A 21268-nucleotide genomic window follows, 5' to 3' on the forward strand; every position below is an offset into this window, starting at 1 on the left:
TTGATGGTGTAAAATCTAACGGAATTAAGAAAGTAATACATTTCTAAACCGTTATTAGTCTAATGTGAAATTTCAGGGAGGATATTTACGTCAAAAAATAAAAAAATCGAAGTAACAAAACACACCTAAAATTCACCTTTTTTAAAGACAGGCTACAAAATGAAAGCTATGAGTGCGTGCAAAAAATTTTGTTTGTATATCCCTGCAAATCCTGTACAATATAATTGTGCGTGACGGTTATGTAAAAAAAAAATTTACTCCAATGTCAATGTCCAAAATAATTGTGATTCCATCCGATCCATTTCATCCTACATTTCAGTCCCACACGTTCCTATTTGAGTGTGTTGCTCTTGGTGGCACCACACAGCATGAAATTTGAAATGACTAGTATTAGATCTCACATGATCGTTTTCCCCGATCAATTTTTGTCATCACAAGAATCTTGTACAACACGCGACCAGCTGAGCCAGCGAAATCAGCTTCCGTCATATGACGTCATTTCTTGAGTCTTCGATGAGTACAATTTTGTTTGTTTTGTTTAAAGGCCTTTACAAAATTATTATTTTCTGTCTTCAAATGAGATGAGCCCAGAGAAATTATATCATACAAGGAATGAATCCTAATGAACATTTATATACTTTTCACAAGTGTAGCATTTGCATGAGGGTTGTGTCAACAAATGATAGGCAGCCTGTTTTTTGGCAAGTCTCGTTTGAAAACATTCTAAAATCTTAGGTTTTACCTTATGGAATTAATCATTTTTGTTTACATACATCAAGTTCATGAAAATATTGGTTGATGTGGGAAATTTCAGCATATGCCATCAAAGCAAAAACAATAAAGAAAAACAAGATTTTGAATTTCATCGGCCACGATTTTGATCGCCCGTAAAAGTCTGGTAGTTTCATTAAATAGATCCAATAACTTTCAAGGTTAAGATAGCAATTCAACAAATACTTCCATCATGACCAAAGTTCGTTATTATGACCTTTGACCTTTGTCATGTGACCTGAAATTTGCACAGGATGTTTAGTGATACTTGATTCATGAACTAGATCCATAAACTTTGAAAGTTATGACAATTCAACAAATACCCCCAACATGGCAAAAGTTCATTGACCCTAAGTGACCTCTGACAGAAATCATGTGACTTGAAACTCAGGCAGGATGTTGAGTGATACACCATCACCCTTATGTCTAAGTTTCATGAGCTAGATCCATAAACTTTTAAACTTATGATGACATTTCAAAACCTTAACTTTGGTTAAGATTTTGATGTTGATTCCCCAACAAGGTCTAAGTCCATAGACCCTAAATGACCTTTGACCTTGGTCTTGTGACTTGGAAATCAGGCAGGACGTTCAGTAATACTTGATTAACCTTATGTCCAAGTTTCATGAACTAGGTCCATATACTTTCTAAGTTATGATGACATTTCAGGTTGACGACGCTGCCGCCGTCGGAAAAGCGGCGCCTACAGTCTCAGACAAAAATGATGTCAACTTAAATTGATAGCCCTCCTCCTCTTTACCATCCCTGTTCAACCATTCAAATTATCAATAATGATGATGATGATAATGACAATAATAATAATAATAAATAATGATATATAGATTTATAGAGCGCCAACATTATTCACTAAAGTTTACATTCTATGCAGCTACATGTATATAAGACTCCTAAAATGCATGCTATCAAAGAAAAATATGTGTTTTGAGTTGAAGTTGTTTACGGATGGTGCTTTCCAGACATTCAAGGGTGAGCTATTCCAGAGTTTTAGACCTACATGAGCAAATGCTCATCAATCCCCTAGTTTTGAAGGATGGGATCTGTAAAAGCAGGGAATCCATTGAATTGCGCAGATTAATTGCGACCATGTTGACAGGTACATGTATATAATAAACACGAGTTGAATTACAGATCTATGTGATCTGACATCTGATACTGGTAAAATTAACTTTTGAAACTGTATGAATTTTAGAAAAGAATGGTCCCCAACCATTCTTATGTTTTTGGTATCACAAGCATGGAATGGAAGAAAAATTTCATGACACAATTTTGTTAAAATGTCATAGAATTTAATAATATTGTCAGATAAGTTTTATAAGGATTGTTTATTAAGAAAAAAAAAGTGATACAAACTATAATGTTACTATGTAAAAATGATATTCCGCTACAATACATGTTACGGAGCTGAAACTTTAATAAAAATAATGATATAGGATTTGTATAGCGCACGTATCCACCTTGCTAGGTGCTGAAGGCACTCCTATATTACCCCGGCTAAGCTAGTCTACCGATTCCGATGCGCACAGCTTTTTGAGGAATTACTTCCTGCCGGTACCCATTTACCTCACCCGGTTGGAGTGCAGCACAGTGTGGATAAATTTCTTGCTGAAGGAAAACACGCCACGGCCAGGAATCGAACCCACATCCTTCAGATTAAAGACAAGAGTCTTAACCACTAGACCACAACACCCCCTTTAGATAGAAAACATAATATAGAAACATATGAAAACATAATGTTTTCAAAGTTTATTTATTTTGTTTATATATGCTAGTATAAACACTAATTTGCAACTCAATTCCATCTTAAAATCATGAAATAAATCAATTAAAAATCAAAATATCAGCAAAATAATAAAAAGAATTCTCAAAATATTATCATTATTTATTTCACCAAATCATGATAAAAACATAAATGACTTTTATACATGGTAAAAACAAACAATACAGAATGGAGCAGTGCTACATGCTGGTCAGGGGTGATAAAAGCATAATAAATAAAGGAAGCATATCACCCCCACAAGTAGCACTGTGTACAAATATCAAACTTAAAAAACATACAAATAAAAAAAAAAAAATAATAATTATAATGCTGAAAACTTAGATTTATGGGTTATTAAAAATGAAATAAATTTTAATCAGAAGTGTACTGCCATATACATGTATATATTCTTTATGATCCCACATAAATTACTATATGTATGTAACAAAATTATTCTCAATGTGTTGGTATGAAATAGGGGTGTTCATGATGTCTAAAAACAATGAAAAAAAAGTTTTATATCACAACATTTACTCACTTTGTGCATTTTTTTCTCATTTCATAAAAAAACATAGATAAAATCAAATGACGCTTTTACTGAATAAACCTATCTAATTCTGCTTGAAGAGATTCCCTTTTCGCCCCCCCCCCCGAAAAAAAAAATTATCAAACAACATCTGAAGATGATTTCTCTACATGCAGATGTATGGTCCAACTGATGAAACACATAGGTTGTCTTCCATATAATATTGTGGAAGCAAACAGTTACATTTCATATGGGCTAATCAATTTTTGATATCTTTCTCAACGTTCATCTGGACAATATGGGCCCTGGGAATCTGTTCATGAAATATGAATATAGATGATGAATTAATTAATCATTATAAAGCACAGATCTCAGAGTGGTATGTAGAAAAAGTAGGTGAGAGGGAAAGAGATGAGAGACAAAAAAATGGAGAAGAGGGGAGCAGAGAGAGAGGGGGGAAGAAACAGAGAAAGATGGAGCGACAAGACACATAGAGAAAGATATAGAGACAAAGAAACACTATGCAGAAAAGGCAAGAAACAGGATGCAAATCATCATCATCATTGTCATCATCGTCATCATCATCATCAGCAGCATATTCCCTAACCATCTGGGAAGAGACAGAATACACAGAAAGATGGAGGCATTGTGACAGAGTTGGGAGAGAAGAAATATACAGAGACAAAGAGTTAAGAGTTTTACAGAAAAATGGAAAGGCATGAGACGTGCAGAGAGAAAGGGGAAGAGACACGAGACATGAAGAGATAAATATTAAGAGACATAGGAGGAGAAAGGTGGAGAGACAAGAAGGGACGATGAAGAGACAGGAAGAGATAAAGGTGAAGATATAAAAGATATAGCAAGTGGAAGATGGATAGTCAAGAGACAGGATGAGATAAAGGTAGAGAGGTGGGATATAAAGGTGGAGAGAAAAGAGACAGGATGAGATAAGCATGGAGAAACAAGAGACAGAGAAGGAAAGATAGAGAGACAAAAGACAGAAAGAGATAAAGTTGGAGAGACAAGAGACTGGAATAGATAAAGATGGGGAGACAAGAGACAGAGAGGGGAAGATAGAGAGACAAGAGACATGAAAAGGTGAACGTAGAAAGAGACAGGAAGAGATAAAGATGCAAAGAGAGAAGACACAAGAAGAGATAAAGGTGGAGAGACTGGAATAGATAAAGATGGGGAGACAAGAGACATAGAAGAGGAAGATTGATAGTCAAGAGACATGAAGAGATAAAGGTGGAGAAGAGACATAGAGGAAGATGGTAAGACAAAAGACAGGAAGAAACTTATGGATAGACAAGATACAGGAAGATATAAAGGTGGAGAGACAAGAGGCATAGAGAGGGGAAGACAGAGAGACAAGACACAGAAAGGGATAAAGATGGAGAGACAAAGGAAAAATGGGGATAATGCCAGATTAAGTGAATGAAAGATTGATGGGAAATAAAAAAGCTAAAAAAGCAGGGACCAAAAAAAAAAAACATGAAGAAAATCAAGAGAGAAAAAGAGAGTGCGTTAAAACTAAATACATAGAAGGAATGTCCATGTGCATTAATCAATTTGTATTCACCCACTCTGTAAACAAAGAATGCACTGTGATAAAAGTGTCTTCTTGCATTATAAGAAAATAAAGTATAACAGTGAATAGTATGCATTTCTTTCATTATAAAGGGAGCTTAAAACTCTCAAAGAATCACACACCCTCTTTTAATCTGAAAAGAAAAGACTAATTCCTTGGATACCATACAAATGAGGCTACAACATAGATGGGGACACTGCTTGTGAGTGTTAGGAGGATCAGACAATGCAACACCTGGTCTGCCCCCCTCCTACCAGAGCCGTGCAATGCCGAAGATCTGGAGTCTTTTAACCCCAAAGCCAGATCTTGTACCCTCCACTGGACAGGTCTTGTGTAGTTGACCAGAGAAGAAGAAGAAGAAGAAGAAGACCGTACAAACATTCACCCACCCAAACACAGACACACCCGCACATAATGAGGATGAATTATGATCTGTATTCCTCAAACAACCTAGCATTCATCTATATTCCCCATGTTTACATCCCTATCTAAATGTCAAAGAACTATGAAGCAAAGGAATTCTTTTCAACACACACCGCCCTCCTTCTCTCACAAGTAGACTACACTTGCATCATTTCCCATCTAATATATATCACCTGCTATTGGCACTGAGGACACCGCCATAAATTGAGTAGCATATTGGATATTGATTTTGGATGGTGACATATGGATTGGACTCACACGACAGGCAAGGTGGATAATATTCCTCCAGCTCTTCTTGATGCTATAGTGCTGGGACAGAGACAAGGATGTCTCATACGAGCAAGTTGCCTTTATCTTAACTGGATGTATCACTGTCTCACTGAGCTTAAGCAAACAGACATTTGGTATATTTCATACACCCCCCCCCTCCCTCAACTCACCCTCATTTACTACTTGATAGAGTAAACAATTTTTAGAATTAAAAAAAATCAACTTCAAATAAAAACTCACTGTTGTCATATTGCATGCCCCTGCCTCCTAAAGAAATCTTTATTAAAAAAATAATGAAATAATAACGACATTGTCAATACCCTATATCCTGCATTGAAGACAAATCAATGCAAATTGGTGAATAAGGTTTTGATAAGATATAACTCTTTTTTTTTTTACAAAGGCTACCTATACTTTCTGATATCAGCTGATCTTCTAGCAGGTTCTATGTAAGCATAATTTATATCCTGCTTTGAAACAATACTGTCTTTTTTAATTTTTTTTAAATTTTCTTTTAAAACTCTTCTAAACAAAAGATTTAAGGCTTTGGGTTGATATACCAACCTAATGTAATGTATTGTATAGTACATGAGAGAGAGTAGTATAGCCTTTATTTTACCTAGTTGCAAATACTGATCAGTCACGCATATCCTGAATCATTAAGTGTCATAATGCATATTTTCAGACCTCTCTATGATCACTGAAGTGTAATTTGCAATGCTTCAATTCAATGATCATGACTTATTTTTTTATTTTTCCTGAAAATGGGTGTTGTCTTTCATTTGATATAAAATTCTTATACCTTTTTTCTGGTTTTATTCATTTTGACAGGAAATATAAAATATGAAAATGAATCTAATTTCACTCCTGCACAAAAGTTAATGAGGAAATAGCAGACAGAAATTCATTCTGCTAAAATTATTTGAAAAATAAGAAATAATGATTGAAATACAAAGAATAACTACAGCACATCATCTCATATATCTTGGGAGATAAAAAAATCATTATCATACAGGCACAGTTTAAAAACAAAGTCTGAAAATATGTTGTTTATGATTCATAATCATTCATACATGACTTATCACAATTTGGAATGAGGTGAAAAACAAACCATGTACACTTTTTTCCCCTTGATATACTATTCATTATCTTTCATGATAACTACCATAGGTTGGGAATTTTTATTTCTCTGCAGAGTTCATCTTCATGTACAGTGTAAAAATAATTTATTGGACATTGTACACATATATACTTGCATAGCAATACATTCACTTCAAATACTTGCGTAAAGCAGTTATCAAATATTTATAGCCACTGACATCACTAAAGATTTAGCATAGAAATCATTGTTTTTTTATTTGAAAATCTCTGAGACTACCCTTGACAATGATGGACCTAGAATGCCAAGATGGGGTCCAAGAATACAAAATGGTTATTAAGGAAAATTAAAAAGATTATCAACTCCAAAATCAGTCATAATTATTTTCCAAAATATCTAACATGCAAGAAAGAAGAAAAAGGAATCCTCATTGTTGAGGGTGCTGTTCTTGGATGGTAATTTATACATTGGATAGTTTTTCAAGGGACTTGGTTGCTATATACCTCTTATATTAACCATTGACAAAAGAGTCTCTCACTATAAATTGTCGCAAGATTTTTTTTTCACTGAATTTTTGGACTAGCCTGAGATTTTTGTTTCAGATCAAACATGTTCATATCTACTGGAGATGGGATTTTCACTGATAACTGATTTTCAATCCTTGCAGCTGACTGGCTAAGAGCAAATTAATCAAATTAATCAGTAAAATATCACTAACCAAATGCTTCATGAAATGCTCCCAAACTAAATACAGTAAAAACTAAATCTTCATCAAACATAGACTATGACAATTGTACAAACAATTAACCTTAAATGAGTTCAAACAAAATCCAACCTAGTGACTGCCCAAGTGTTTGTATGTATAATTTAACAAACATGTGCAAAAATTCTGGGAGAAAGTATTCTTACAGAGAAAGTGGCAGAATTAGCATGGCATTCCAGCAAGGGGTATGGTATCTTTGTAAGCAATAATAACACACATGTTCCATATGCTGTAATGACAATACTCAGAATGATGATTTTTCATACTAACAATGTTAGGTTCATGTCACCTTATGTATTATTGATTCCTGTTTTAAAAAAAATTAAAAAATTAAAAAAATAAAAACAAAATCAAGCAAAAACTTTGTCATGAAAACAGTGTTTACCTGAGCTACTGTAGTAGTGTACCACACTATGTAATTCGTTTAATTTCTTATTGTTATTATACTGAGGTAGTTGGTGGTTAAGGGGAGGAGGGAGGGGGGGGGGTCTTGTTTGACAGATTATGTTGATGGTAGTGGAAACCATTATGGACATGTATTATAAGATTAGTATCACTTGATTGTTTAGTATGTGTGTACATTTTATAGGTGTATGTATAAAACATCCTTTCTTTCATAGATGTTTTAATAATTGTCAACTTCTCAAGATCATCATCTTAAACTATTAGTAAAATATCTTTGAAATATGAAAGTTATATAATTTATAATACATGTAATTCACACACTAGTAAGTTATAATTGCTTTGTACTTATTAAAACAAAAATCAAATTCCTCAAGTCCAAATCATGTTAAAAGATTTAGGTTAACTCTATTACTGTCTATCTCATTCTGTGATACCAAGATGCACTAAAGAAGAACTTAAGCTGTACAGTCCATCAACAAAAATGACTCCAGATAGATCAAAGCTTTTAACATATCATTGGTCAGTTTGGTTCCATTTGTGTGACTAAAGCAGTAAAAAGGAGTTGTCAATTTAACCAATATATTGATCAATATGTGTCTGACCCCAAAATCTACAAAAAGAAAAATTCTGGTACAATTCAATTAATAAGTTGGCCATTCTTAATCAATTATCTTAATCAGACACATACTAACAATTTTGTCCGCAACAAATGATTATCATTTTAAAGAGTGTGCAGGGTTGAACAATGGCAAATTCAACTAAATTTTCACTTTCACAAAAAGATTTAAGATACAATGCTAAAATATTTATTTTAAAAAAGGGAATAGAAAATTGCAGATTTTTTACAATCCACGTTAATTTACAACCACTAGACTTTTCAGAATTTGTTTTAAAAATGACAATACAATTATAAATTACATTGTGCACAATCACTGCCTGAATGAACCTTTCATATTGCTAACAGAAGAACACTGTCTTCTCAAAAACATAAATTAACAATGAGCCTTGAGCGACGTCAAAACGAGACAAGAATTTCAACAACAATATGGTGATCAGACTGCAAAATGATATGCGGTTGGAACATAATGACATCTCTACCCAAGAGAAAAACAATGGCTATAAATTTTAGAGATCTTGGCTAAAAAGATCATTATACAAGAATATAACACACTTATTTCCAAATTGGGATTTTTTTTTACCTCCGATGATTGAAGTGAACGCTGGCTCCTTCCAAACAGTATTTTGACCCTCTTCCTTATTGGAATCCATGATAGAAAGCGAACGAAGCTACTTCGCTCTAATACGAATCGTTACCCATGCCATGAAAGAAAAAAAATCAAACTGAACCTAGGCTGGCAATGATGAGATGTACGTGCCATATGTGAGTAGGATACGTCAGCACTTACAAGGGTCTGGGATGTGCATTGCAGATATGTGTTGTAGGGAGTGTGTATGAACATGAGTGTGTGTGTGGGGTTGGTTTATTTGAGGGTGTGTGGGGGAAGTATGTGTATGGGCTCTCCAATGGCATGCTGAGAAGTGGAGAGTTCAAAGACAAGCATGAGTGACTATATACAGTAGAGATAGGAAGCAGAAGATTGGGGAGTGGAGATGTTACAAGGTATACAAAAAAAGGAAAAGTAAGAAAGGAAAAGTAGGAAAGGAAGAGAGAAGGCAAGGAAGAAAGTAAAGGAGAAATCAAGAAAGAAAAGGGGGAAGAGTATAGATTAATAAAAATAGAGGGAGAGAACACATGGCAAGAGTTGAGAGAGAGAGAGAGAGAGAGAGAGAGAGAGGAGAGAAAGACAGATGGGCTGAGGGAGATAGATGAGATAGCAATGGGGGGGAAATGGACATAGAGGGATTCTAGATGACATACAAGAAACCAAAGTCCTATGATATGAGATATGCATCATACATGAATTACAAATTATCACACAGAATATCTACAATAGTACAAGCATTATGAGACAATATTGTCAGAAAATTCAGTATTGAACCAAACCCTGAGAAAGGGACTATGCAGATTATAGAGAAAGTACAATCAGTCATGTACCTTTACATACACATTGATGTTTAAAACGATAGAATTCTGAAAAGAAATAAAACATAAATAACAAGTGGAACGCCTCTGGCAGTCTCGTCTGCATTATGGGGTTCAATGCTGAAAACAACAGAAATGAATAACAAAAACACATTTAATACGATAATAAAATAACTAATTCATTGACTCAAAATGACCTTTGTCCTTAGACATGCGACCTCAAACTCTGCAAATATGATCAGTGATACTTGATTACACTTATGTCCAAGTTCCATGCAATAGATCGATTTACTTTCAAAGTTATGATAAAATTTCAAAAACTTAACTTTGGTTAAGATTTCAATACTGCCAAGTACCTATTTACCTAACCTGGTTTGAATGTGGCATAATGTGAATTATGTCACTTCTTGATACAAGACAAGTTTTTGAAGCAGTATTGATAATTTGATATAGTTGTAACTTGTAATAACAATAAAAACTAAATATGTACTGGTGGATTATTGTATAACAGCTGCTAAACATGACAGTGTATAATAGAGAAGCTACAATTTAACATTAAGTGATAATAATAATAACAATCGTCATTTATATAGCGCTTTATCAATCTACGACTGCTCAAAGCGCTTCACAATTATTATTACCCGGTCACTGGAGTCATAGTATTTCAAGCAGCCTGTTAGGCGCACACTTGCTAAACCAACCACAATGACGGTCTTTTCCTACCAGTAACCAATTAGCACCTGGGTGAGAGTGGCAAAGTGAGGATTGACGCCTTGCCAAAGGACGCTAGGCCATGGTGGGATTCGAACACACGATCCTCTGATTACAAGGCAAGAGTCAGAACCGCTACACCACGACGCTTCCACATAATGAAGGATAAAGAAGGAAATGCTTAATGACATATATTTTCCGGGCATACCATATATGGCATGTAGCTCCTAGGGCACAGTCATACACTACTGCACATACTAATTATTTTTTCGGAGATTCCATTTTTTTTAATGAATTAGTCTGGTATCAAGACATGGTATATTTATAATCACCTTTTTAAAGACCAGAAATGAATCCTATTTCATTGGGACAGTGGATATAATCAATTTTCTTACATCATCTGAAATCAAGTGAGAGCTAAAAGCATGGCTTGCTTATTTATTGCAATACCTATTGCAAAATAGTGGAATGGTAAAAGTATTTTACTCTTCACTTTGAGCTGTCATTTCTCAGTGCGTACTAGGAATTAATCCTGCAGGCGTCTATTCACCTCTCCTGGATCGGGTGCAGCTGATGGGTGCCTGATAGAGGATTTGAACCCATGATCTTTTTAATTTTTGAAATTTTCTCACCCATCCCTAATTAAAAGACCTTCAATCAGAAAAGTTTAAAAACATGAAGTTTATTCATGACTTACTCATCCTAAACCTTAAATTGCAGAACGTTCCATCAAACACTACTCTATAATGAACAACCTTGGACTAAACATTGTCCAGTTAACCGAATACTCACCTATGACTCCATGAGAGAGGTATTGGATGCACTATGTTTGAATTGTCATCAAGCTCAAAGACTCCCAAGACATTAACTTTTAGGTCTCAATTAAAATTAATTACACTTTATTTTCCCAAGTGACATGGTTTTCATATTACTTTGTGGTCAGTCAATGTGATAACAATACCCCTATCATAGGTGCGGATCAAATACAGCTTACTTCTATACATGAAAGATCAAACAGCAAAATATCTATATCATTTGATTTTACTACAAGGACTGACTTCTTATTCAATACACAATCAATTCCATTTTTTAATTGATGTACAGAATTATCAAACTATGTGGGTTATTCTGTCGTAGGTTTTGTTTCCCTGCACACGGGCACTGCACTGTCTTGCCATGACAATAATCTGCACTATTTCCTTGCTGCACAGCAAGCGTAACAGGGGGGGGGGCAGATTTCACCAGGAAAATTATTTTAAAAATTGGGAAAAAGAGAAAAGGGAGGGAGAAAGAAAGGGAAAGGGAAGGAGAGGAGGAAAAAGGAAAGGGAAAAAGTGAAAAGAAAACTAAGAAAAATAACATGAATAACGGAAAACGGAAGGAAAGTGGGAAAAAAGAACGAAAGAAGAACATGTGACAAAGAACAAATCTTTCCAAAATATGCCTACTATACATTAATAGTGAGAAAGAGAAATAAATCAAAAGATGACAAAAGCGGGAAATGAAGGTAAAATGGAATACGCCAAAAGATAAACTGGAAAACGAAGAAAAGGGGCAAGAAAAAAAAAGAAGAACTTAAAAACACGACCGGGCTACCAATCGAGGATTGAAAATAGAGAAGAAAGAAGAAGGAAGAAAGTTGGACTACATATAACATTGTGTTATAAGCTTGCTAATCTTATGCAATAACAGTCGCAATCAGGCTTGAATATCCTCATTTTATACATTATGTCCCTACCTAGGTAAAGCTTTAATTACCAGTAAAAAGTCTGTTAATGTTTACTTTGACTAGATCTCCAAAGCTACTGGGGGCTCTGCCCCAGACCCCACGCATTAGGGGCTCTTCATCTGTAACCTTCAAGGGGCTCTTTACCCCCCCCCCCCCCCCCCCCCCCCCCCGTGAGGACCATTCCTACATTAAGCTTTACGTTCAATCACTGGCATACAAGGAGCTCTTTGTTCAACATCCAAGGGGAAATAAAAGAATATATAGGGGGCAACGTAATGAAATGAATGGAAAACAATGAAATACGTTATTTGCTGAATATAATGGAAAATCTATCAATCTATCTATAATTTTAATTACATTTCAAACGGCAAATTTTTTTTTTGTCAGGCTCGCTTCGCTCGTTGGCGACTTTTTACAAATTTTCCCACATTGCTATGTTGTGCCCCCTCAAAATTGCATTGAAATAATGTTTTATGTAAAAGCTATATATTGCATTTACCCACGATTTGATAAAATAGCGGCAATCTGTAAGGTTTAAAATGGCTTTGATATCAAGAGTTTCCCCCACATAGCACTGGCGTACAGATGGAACGGGCTGGGCCATGGCCCCTCAAAATTATACAACCAAGAACAAAAAAAAGAAAAAGAGAAAAGAAAAGCAAAGGAAAAGTGTAAGATATGACTTTATTAACTGAAAGTTTACTCAAAGTTAGATTTACATGAAAAGGTGATTTTTTTTCTCGCTCGCTTTGCTTGCTCGGGAATTATATTAAGCAGCTTTTTGGGCCCTGCGCCATACTATGCCCCTCTTTTTTTATGCTTCACACTACTGCCGCATAGAGTTTGCGCACAATCATAATAAAAGAATCCTGTTCACTCACAGTGGCGTACAGACCCAAAAAAAAGAAAAGAGAAGGGTGAAATATATCATTTTCTGAATATTATGTCAAAATCTATCACAAAATTTGATTTTTGTTATAAAAATGTCAAAATTTTTGCTCGCTCGCAACTTTAAAAAAAAAAAAAAAATTCTGCCCGATATGCCATATCTGGCCCCCTTGAAAATTTTGTCTCATTATTTATATCACTGCCTGTTCATACCATGATATGACGGGGAAATTTTTGGCTCTTGCCCCCTCTGGCCACCGACCCCTGTTACACTCCTGTTGCTGCACTAGTTAATGATTTAAAAAAAATCCATATTTTATTGTTCGAAATGATATCTGAAATAGAAATACTACAAAAATTACTACAAAAGTCCAAGTGATCGTGTGGTAGGCTGCCACTGTGCAGTGCTGGGTCGACATAACTTTACCCCTTGAATGCCAAACAGGGTAGCAGCAACTCCCATCTTATAATGTATTTTGGTCTGACGCTGCCGCAGCTTGAATCCCCGACCTCCCGGTTGTGAGACAGACGCTCTACTGGACCAACACACCAGTTGGACTTTATCTGAATTTATAAATGCAATTTTCATTGCCGAGTCTCCGTGAATATTTGAGGGTGTATAAACTCTCAAGCCCTATCATGGGTTCAGAATGGGCTCTATTCAAAACTGGCTTATATCACCAATTCACTGGATGTAAGCACCAAATTGACCTATATTGTTGGTGTTCATCCCAACCATTGTATCAGTCAGTTTTGGTCTAAATATTGATTTTCAGATATTTGTAGCTATTCTATACATAGTTAAATTTCTAGGCAGCAAATTTATTTAGATTCTAAAATATGGGGATTCTCCCGGCAATGCCATACAAATTTTTGATAAAATGTGCAAATTCCATTGAAAACATGTACTGTAACCAAGCAAACAACGGCTACATGCATTAAATATGCCAACAGTAATATACGTGAACCTAAGTTACTGATTTAGTCTAATGTTGTGATATGGCTTTGTCAAAAACTCTGGATTTGTTGAACGTTGTGCTAGCTGTGATATGCGTTACGGGTGTGTACGCCGTGTTACATCGAAACGACACCGTGAGTTCCCCGCTGTCGTGTGCCAGAGAGATTGCCCAGTGCACGAGCGGGAATCTTCGTGAAAATGGTGAAACTGAACCTGATCTTGCCTTTTGTGATTGTTATCGAACAACAATGAGAACAATGGGAACCCCCCGCATCACGTACTCTATTCACCAGCTTTATATGTTGCGTAATAGTTATAAAGCTAGGTCCCCGTTGCCTGCACAAACTTATACTACTGTCAAAGATTATGGGATCCTGAGAATGCGTGGAAGACGTGCTGGGGCTCACAAGATTCGTCGTATTGATACCCGTATCTCAAATCGACATGTCCCTGTTTTGACAAAAACAAAAGGGACCGCAGACCATCGGAATCTTGTTCAAGTTGGTAGAGACCTCAAACCATGTCGGGTAAGCTACAATCTACCACATTTCTTCATGAGTAACCTGAGGTCCATGACCAATAAGTTTGATGAGCTTGAGGTATTTCTTAGGGATAATGACATTGATGTGTGTGCTGTGACTGAATCATGGTTGACATCAGATACTGTGGAATATTTGTCAGTCCAAGGATACTCACATTTCTCAAAATGTCGCACCAGACGGAGAGGGGGAGGGGTATCTTTGATTATAAAAGATGAACTTAACCCTTCTCCTGTTATAGGCATTGCTGTTCCTGATGAACTTGAAATCACCTGGGTGCAAATACGTCCCCGTCGCCTCCCGCGGGAAATATCCAGTATCTACATAGCTGTCGTGTATTCTCCTCCAAATAGTGGAACTGATGAACAATTAATCGATCACATCGTCCAGTCAGTTGATAATCTGCGATCGATTCATCCGTCATGTGGTTTGATTGTTCTCGGTGACTTCAACCAGTTGAATACAGATGATATTTGTGTCAACTGTTCGCTTCGACAGGTTGTTGATAAGCCCACAAGACTCGACGCAATCCTGGATAAGATCTTAACCAATCTTAGTGACTACTATCGGGAAGTTGTCGTTACGTCTCCTCTCGGGAGTAGCGACCATAACGTGGTAACATGGATCCCAAAAGACGTATTTCCCCGAAAGCCGAACGTGACTAGAAAACGCATCTTACGACCTATCCGGGACTCGGATGCAAGATGTTTTGGAAGGTGGATCTCGGACCAGTCTTGGTCGAATGTCCATGACGCCCCAGATACTCAAGCTAAATGTGATGAATTTTATTCCATCCTTCAGCAAGGCCTTGAGACATTCTTTCCCCTGAAGACAGTTCGAGTTCATCCAAGGGACAAACCGTGGATAACCCCTGAAGTGAAATCGCTGATTAATAAACGACAACGTCTCTTTGTCAATGGGCCGCCGAGTGAATGGAGAGCATGTCGCAATAAAATCTGCCGATCTATTCGTCGGGCAAAACAGGAGTTTTATCATGACCCAGTTGCTAAACTGAAAAATGATGATCCTGCGTCATGGTATAAACACATAAAGCTCATGACATCGCATCACCGATCCGACGAGTCGATCTTTGTTCCTGAAGTTGACCAGTCACAGTTTGATGTTGTAGCTGAATATATCAATGCGCACTTCACCGATGTCTCTAGTGGTATACCACCCTTGGACCCGTCCAAACTTCCATCACGCGGAATACCCTATAAACCTCTTCCAAGAGTTGAACCATGGGACGTAATGCGAGAACTGCAGAAAGTGACCCCAGGAAAGTCTTCGGGACCGGATGGAATCTCTGCAAGACTTATCAAAATGTTCGCAACGGAACTGAGTTCCCCACTTAGTCACATTCTGAACTGTTCTTATTCTGAGTGTATTGTCCCAATTCAGTGGAAGCAAGCAATTGTAGTCTCAATTTCCAAAAGAGAAACCTGCCAGATTTGATAAACTCAGACCAATTGCACTCACAGATCACTTTGCAAAATTGGCAGAGTTGTTCATTACTAGGTGGCTAATGTCAGCTGTTTCCCTATCCCTTGACATTAAACAGTTTGGTAGTAGGCCTGGTATGTCATGTACACATTGCTTAGTAGATATTGTCAACTTTCTCTGTAAAAATGCAGATAAGCAGGGTACTACGACTGTGATGGTAACTACAGATTTCTCTAAGGCATTTGATAGGGTAGACCATACTGTTATCGTGTCAAAACTGGTAGATCTACATGTCAACCCTTTCCTTATATCTTGGATTGCAAGCTTCCTCACTGACCGATCCCAGCGTGTTCGCTACCGTGACTGTCTGTCCTCTAGTAGGTATCTCCATGCAGGTGTACCGCAAGGAACACGATTAGGCCCTGCTCTGTTCCTGGTCCTGATCAATGATGCGTTAACATCATCATGTGTTGAACATTGGAAATACGTCGACGACATGACGATAGCGGAGTCAACACAGCGGGGATCGGCCAGTGAGATGCAGACCACCCTCCGGGAACTAGATAACTGGTGTACTACAAATAACATGAATCTGAATGCTTCTAAATGTCATGTAATGAGAATTGACTTCGGTAGAGCTATGTTGCCCCCTGTACAATGTAGTTTAAATGGCCAGACCTTGACTGAAGTTGATGCTATAAGGATCCTTGGCATAATCTTACAGTCCAACCTTAAGTGGAACAATCACGTGAGTGCCATGCTCTCCAAAGCTGGCAAAAGATTGTTCATGTTACGATCCTTGAAACCCTTTAAGCTTCCTGAGAAAGATTTGCTTATTATATACACAGGTTATGTGAGGCCGCTGGTAGAATACGCTGTCCCTGCTTGGCACCCTGGCCTTAATAAACAACAGGCCCTCCAAATTGAAAGAATACAAAAACGAGCCCTAAGGATAATATTAGGTGAACGTTAAGTGTCGTATCCAAATGCATTGCAGCTAACACAACTGCAGTCTCTTGAAATTCGTAGGCATGATTTATGCTGCAGTTTTGCAGGGTCCTTGTTAAAGTCAACTCAGTTCAGGGACTGGCTCCCAACACCCCGCCAGAATAGGTACTCTTCAGCCTTAAGAAATACAGTACAGTACCCAGTGGTGAGATGTAGAACAGAAAGGTACAGGAGGAGTCCTATTCCATACCTTATTGAGTCACTTAATACCTTGTAATGATGTCGGGGAAAACCTTGCACTCTCTTTCCTCTCTCCTCTTACTATCCTATTTTTCTCTGTCACCCCTCTCCTTCTTTCCTTTTCTTCTCTCTTTTTATCTTCCACTAGTTTTTCCTCTTTGCTGGGATTCCCATGTTATTGTTATAAGAGGGCTGTTGTTACTTAATTGAAATGTATGAGATGTATAGTGTTGTCTGCAAGTTTTACTCTCCTCTCCTTCACTTCTTACTCTGTCTCCTTCCCTATCTTTCCTCTTATACCCTCTCCCCTCTCTCTTTCTCTCATCTTCATTTTCCTCCTCTTCTCTCTGTCATCCCCTTATCATGTCCACCTTCATTGTCCGATACTATATTCCTCCATCTTTTTTCTTTTCTCCCTTTCTCTCATTCATTTTTTCTTTCCTTCTTTTTCTATCTTGCAGTACACAAAACACTTGAGTAATTTGATTATGAAGTAAGGTAATGCATGTTATAATTGATATTTGAATGCTTTATATACATACACATCCAGTATTAAGTGCAACCTTGTAGTGCAATCATGAAGTGCAATCATGTAGTGCAATTACAGTGACGTATATTTGTCTCTTACATTTTTAACGTTTTCCTTTTTTAATAGCATGTTGTACTGGTAATATGTAATATTTGATATTGTTGGCATTGCATCTATCTTTGCTTTCTCTTCCTCTCTCCTATATCTTTTTTTCTTCTTTCCTCCAATTTTCTGTTTCTCCATTCTCCCTATCCCTTTTCTCTTGTAAGCCAAGTCTGCCCCTACTGTAGGTTGATTTGAATGTAAAGAGGTGGATCGGCTAGAATGTAAAATGTAGAGTGCTATGCTTATTTCGGTTATCTTTTCGTTCGGGTCGACTTTTTGCTGGGGCGGACTTGTACTTTTGTTAAAACTTCGATGCATGTCCAACAATCTATTATATGTTTCAGTGCTCCATTCGACCTTGTTAAACGCCTTTTTGTTCAATTACACCGATTTATCGTTCTCCATATAACCCAATAATCCACAATGCTATTCAATGACTATGCCCTTATTAATTTTTTATCAACCTAATTTCATATCGCCACTCATTTATGTTTCTTGCTACTTTTGCAAGGTCGCATGGAGGTCACTCTTTATTGTGTATTGACTGGCTGTTTTATTTATTTATTTGTTTTTACCCATATATAATATATACCTTGTTTGTATATTTGCGTTTTTTGTCAATTTATATGTCATATTTTTTACCTTGTACTAGCATTTGTAATTCAGCCTTTGGCGGCAATGAATGTTTTTTGATGTACCAATAAAGACCATTATTATTATTATATTATAAATAAGCGATCAGCAAACCAGCATATGCATTGACTTTGCAAGTGAAAGAGAGATACGACGGTTGGCTGATCGCGCGTATTGAAAATGGGGTCAGCGTGGTATATTCCCTAAAGCTATTTTGAACAGGGAAAATGTAAACCACTCAAACCATAATTACAAGCATGTAGCTCTTTAGCGATATTTCTCTGATTCCTGGTTCTGTGTAAATATTGTTAAGCTACAGTCTTGGTCTTTCCTACTATGTATTTTTTAGCAATGAATATCTTGTAAGGCTGGGGACAAAACGTGGAAATTATAGTAAACTTTAAAGTCCATTTTCTCTGAAATGGGTTTGCACTGTCGTATCTGTGATACAACGGTTCATATGAACACCGGCGATATGATTGAACGATGAAAACAAACCTAGGTCTTTTGTTTGACGTACCATGCAATACTGAATTGCAAGTAAAAGATTCCTTTTTTTTTTTTAGAGGGGGGGTCAAGTTTATACATTTCAAAAAGAAATGTTTCTAGCAAGCATAAGAGGGCTAAGATCCCCCCCCCCTCTCCACCTATTACTCAGGGAAAAGGATTTTTTGAAGTTGACAAGGCATATTGAAAGACAATGGCAATTATGTTAAATTAACAATATATATAAGATTATAAAACGATTCCAACAAACTCAGAATGATCACATAATATAATCCATTATTTTTCAAGAAAATGAAACATTAGTCTTACCACCTATGATATTGGCAAATGCAGGCTCCTTGTATACAACTGACTCCTTCTCAGGCTCCACAGACGTCATTTCCTACTCACTGTATTTTTGACCGATAAATATTACAATTCTTGGCCAATAGTTCAAAGATAAGATTAAGTGAACAAATGAGGTAATGCCAAAGATTAATGCAATGTCTGAATGATGTCTTTCATTGACACTTTCAAACTATTCCAAGTAAATATCTCAATCACTAGTGAAGAATAAAAAGTGATTATATCATCTATAAAGCATCCAGAACAATCAACTTAAAAACTGTTCTTTTTTGTGAATGCCCAGAGCATCAGCAATGCAAAGCTAATCATCTATGCAGTGTTGTTGAAACTCAAATCCTATTACAAACAGTGTACTATTTTCCGAAGCACTGAATACAATCACTGTCATAATACAACGGTGATGACAACCTCTAGGTGCTGAATGAAATCATAATACAGGATCAGCAGTAATATGGACCCACCCTACATCAGTTATATGTGATCTCCAACCAACTATGATCAGTTCTATGACAGCAACCAACCATCCATTGCTCAAGTTTACTGAGGAAACACTGCACTCCAAACTCCACAAGGGCCCTAAAGGCACATCTTAAAGTATAGGTCAAATCACATTTAGTTCCCTATAACAGTGCTACACATCAAGGTAACAAATTACACCGTAGGCATTCATCGTTCATAGTTAATTAAAGCGCCATCATGACAAGCATCACACTGGTCTGAGTACACATAATATTGTTGACCAACTGCCAATTTTTTACGCCTTACCCATTTGCAAATCATGTCTCACTTGACATCCAACCTTGTCTTTTCCCAATCATGCTGGTTTGAGTGGATTTTATTCCTGGCTTCCAACATCGACTTGCTTTATGCATGGACCTACTACAAGTAGGTAGTAGGTCCATGTTTTCAGTACGTAAACATTAAAGCTTTCATTCCATTTACGAATTTAGAATTAGAATAATAATAGGAACAATATTAATAATATACTGAACTAATAATAATGATAATGATGAAGATGATAATGGTGATGATGATGATAATGATGATGAAGATGATAATGATGAAAATCACAATGAGAAGAAGAAGACCTAAAAAAAGAAAAAGAAGAAGAGGAAGAAGAAGGAGGAGGAGGAGTATAAGAAAAAGAATAACAAGAAAAACAATAATAATAACAATAATAATACTAATAATGATGATGATTATGACAAAAATGATAATTATGATAAGACAAAGAAGAAGAAAAGGGAGAAGAGGAAGAAGAAGAAGAGGAAGAAATCAAAGAAAAAGAAAAGCAGAAGAAGAAAAAGAAAAGCAGAAGAAGAAGTATAAGTAGAGGAAGAAAAAGAAGGAAAAAAAAGAAGAATAAGAGGAAGAAGAGGAGAAGAAAGACTAGGGTTGCAATCGTATCAGAATGATGTGCATGCATTGACGCATGTGATTAAATAGAGGCCAAGAAACACAGACAGACAAAGAGAAAGCAGCCTAGGATGATTTATATATTATACTAACTTCCATGACAATTCATACGTGAAGTTGGGTTTTGCGTGAATCTGATTTATGAAAATATGAGACTGAAATGAATGAACAAGGAAGTTATGGCCATTTTATGATTTTCTGACTTTGCATTTCAATAAATTGAAATTTTGAAAGTAGACTTTCAGATTTGAATTTGGGGCATGTAAATGGCATTTTGAAGGGCAGGTTATTAAATAGTAACTCTTAAACAATCTACAGCAATTTCTTAGAAGTCTGTACCATGCAGGATGAGGGAGATATGATAGAATTAGGAATGGTATGATAATGGGTCTGAAATGGACAAAATGGCACCTGGATGGTCATGCATCAGCGATTTTGGATAACGGAATGTAAGGTGCACAATAAGGGGTCCTGAACAACATTCCTACCAAGTTTGGAAGAATTTAGATGAGGGATGGGGCAAGGGCAAGGGCAGGAGCCACAAACTCTATGTATTAAATGAATGGGATTTTGGCTGAAGAAAAAGAAGATTGCAGAATAGGAATAAT

At 36.5% G+C, this 21268-nt stretch overlaps 1 protein-coding gene across 1 annotated transcript; it reads left to right on the plus strand.

Moving 5' to 3' along the window:
- The first annotated feature begins 14335 nt into the window (after positions 1 to 14335).
- LOC135156863 (uncharacterized) lies at positions 14336 to 15949 on the plus strand. The gene has a single exon (XM_064110610.1). The coding sequence runs from the start codon at positions 14336 to 14338 to the stop codon at positions 15947 to 15949; it is 1614 nt and encodes a 537-aa protein (XP_063966680.1).
- The last annotated feature ends 5319 nt before the right edge of the window (positions 15950 to 21268 follow it).

The sequence above is a fragment of the Lytechinus pictus genome, chromosome 15 (assembly GCF_037042905.1).
Source record: "Lytechinus pictus isolate F3 Inbred chromosome 15, Lp3.0, whole genome shotgun sequence".
In the NCBI taxonomy this organism is placed as follows: Eukaryota; Metazoa; Echinodermata; class Echinoidea; order Temnopleuroida; family Toxopneustidae; genus Lytechinus; species Lytechinus pictus.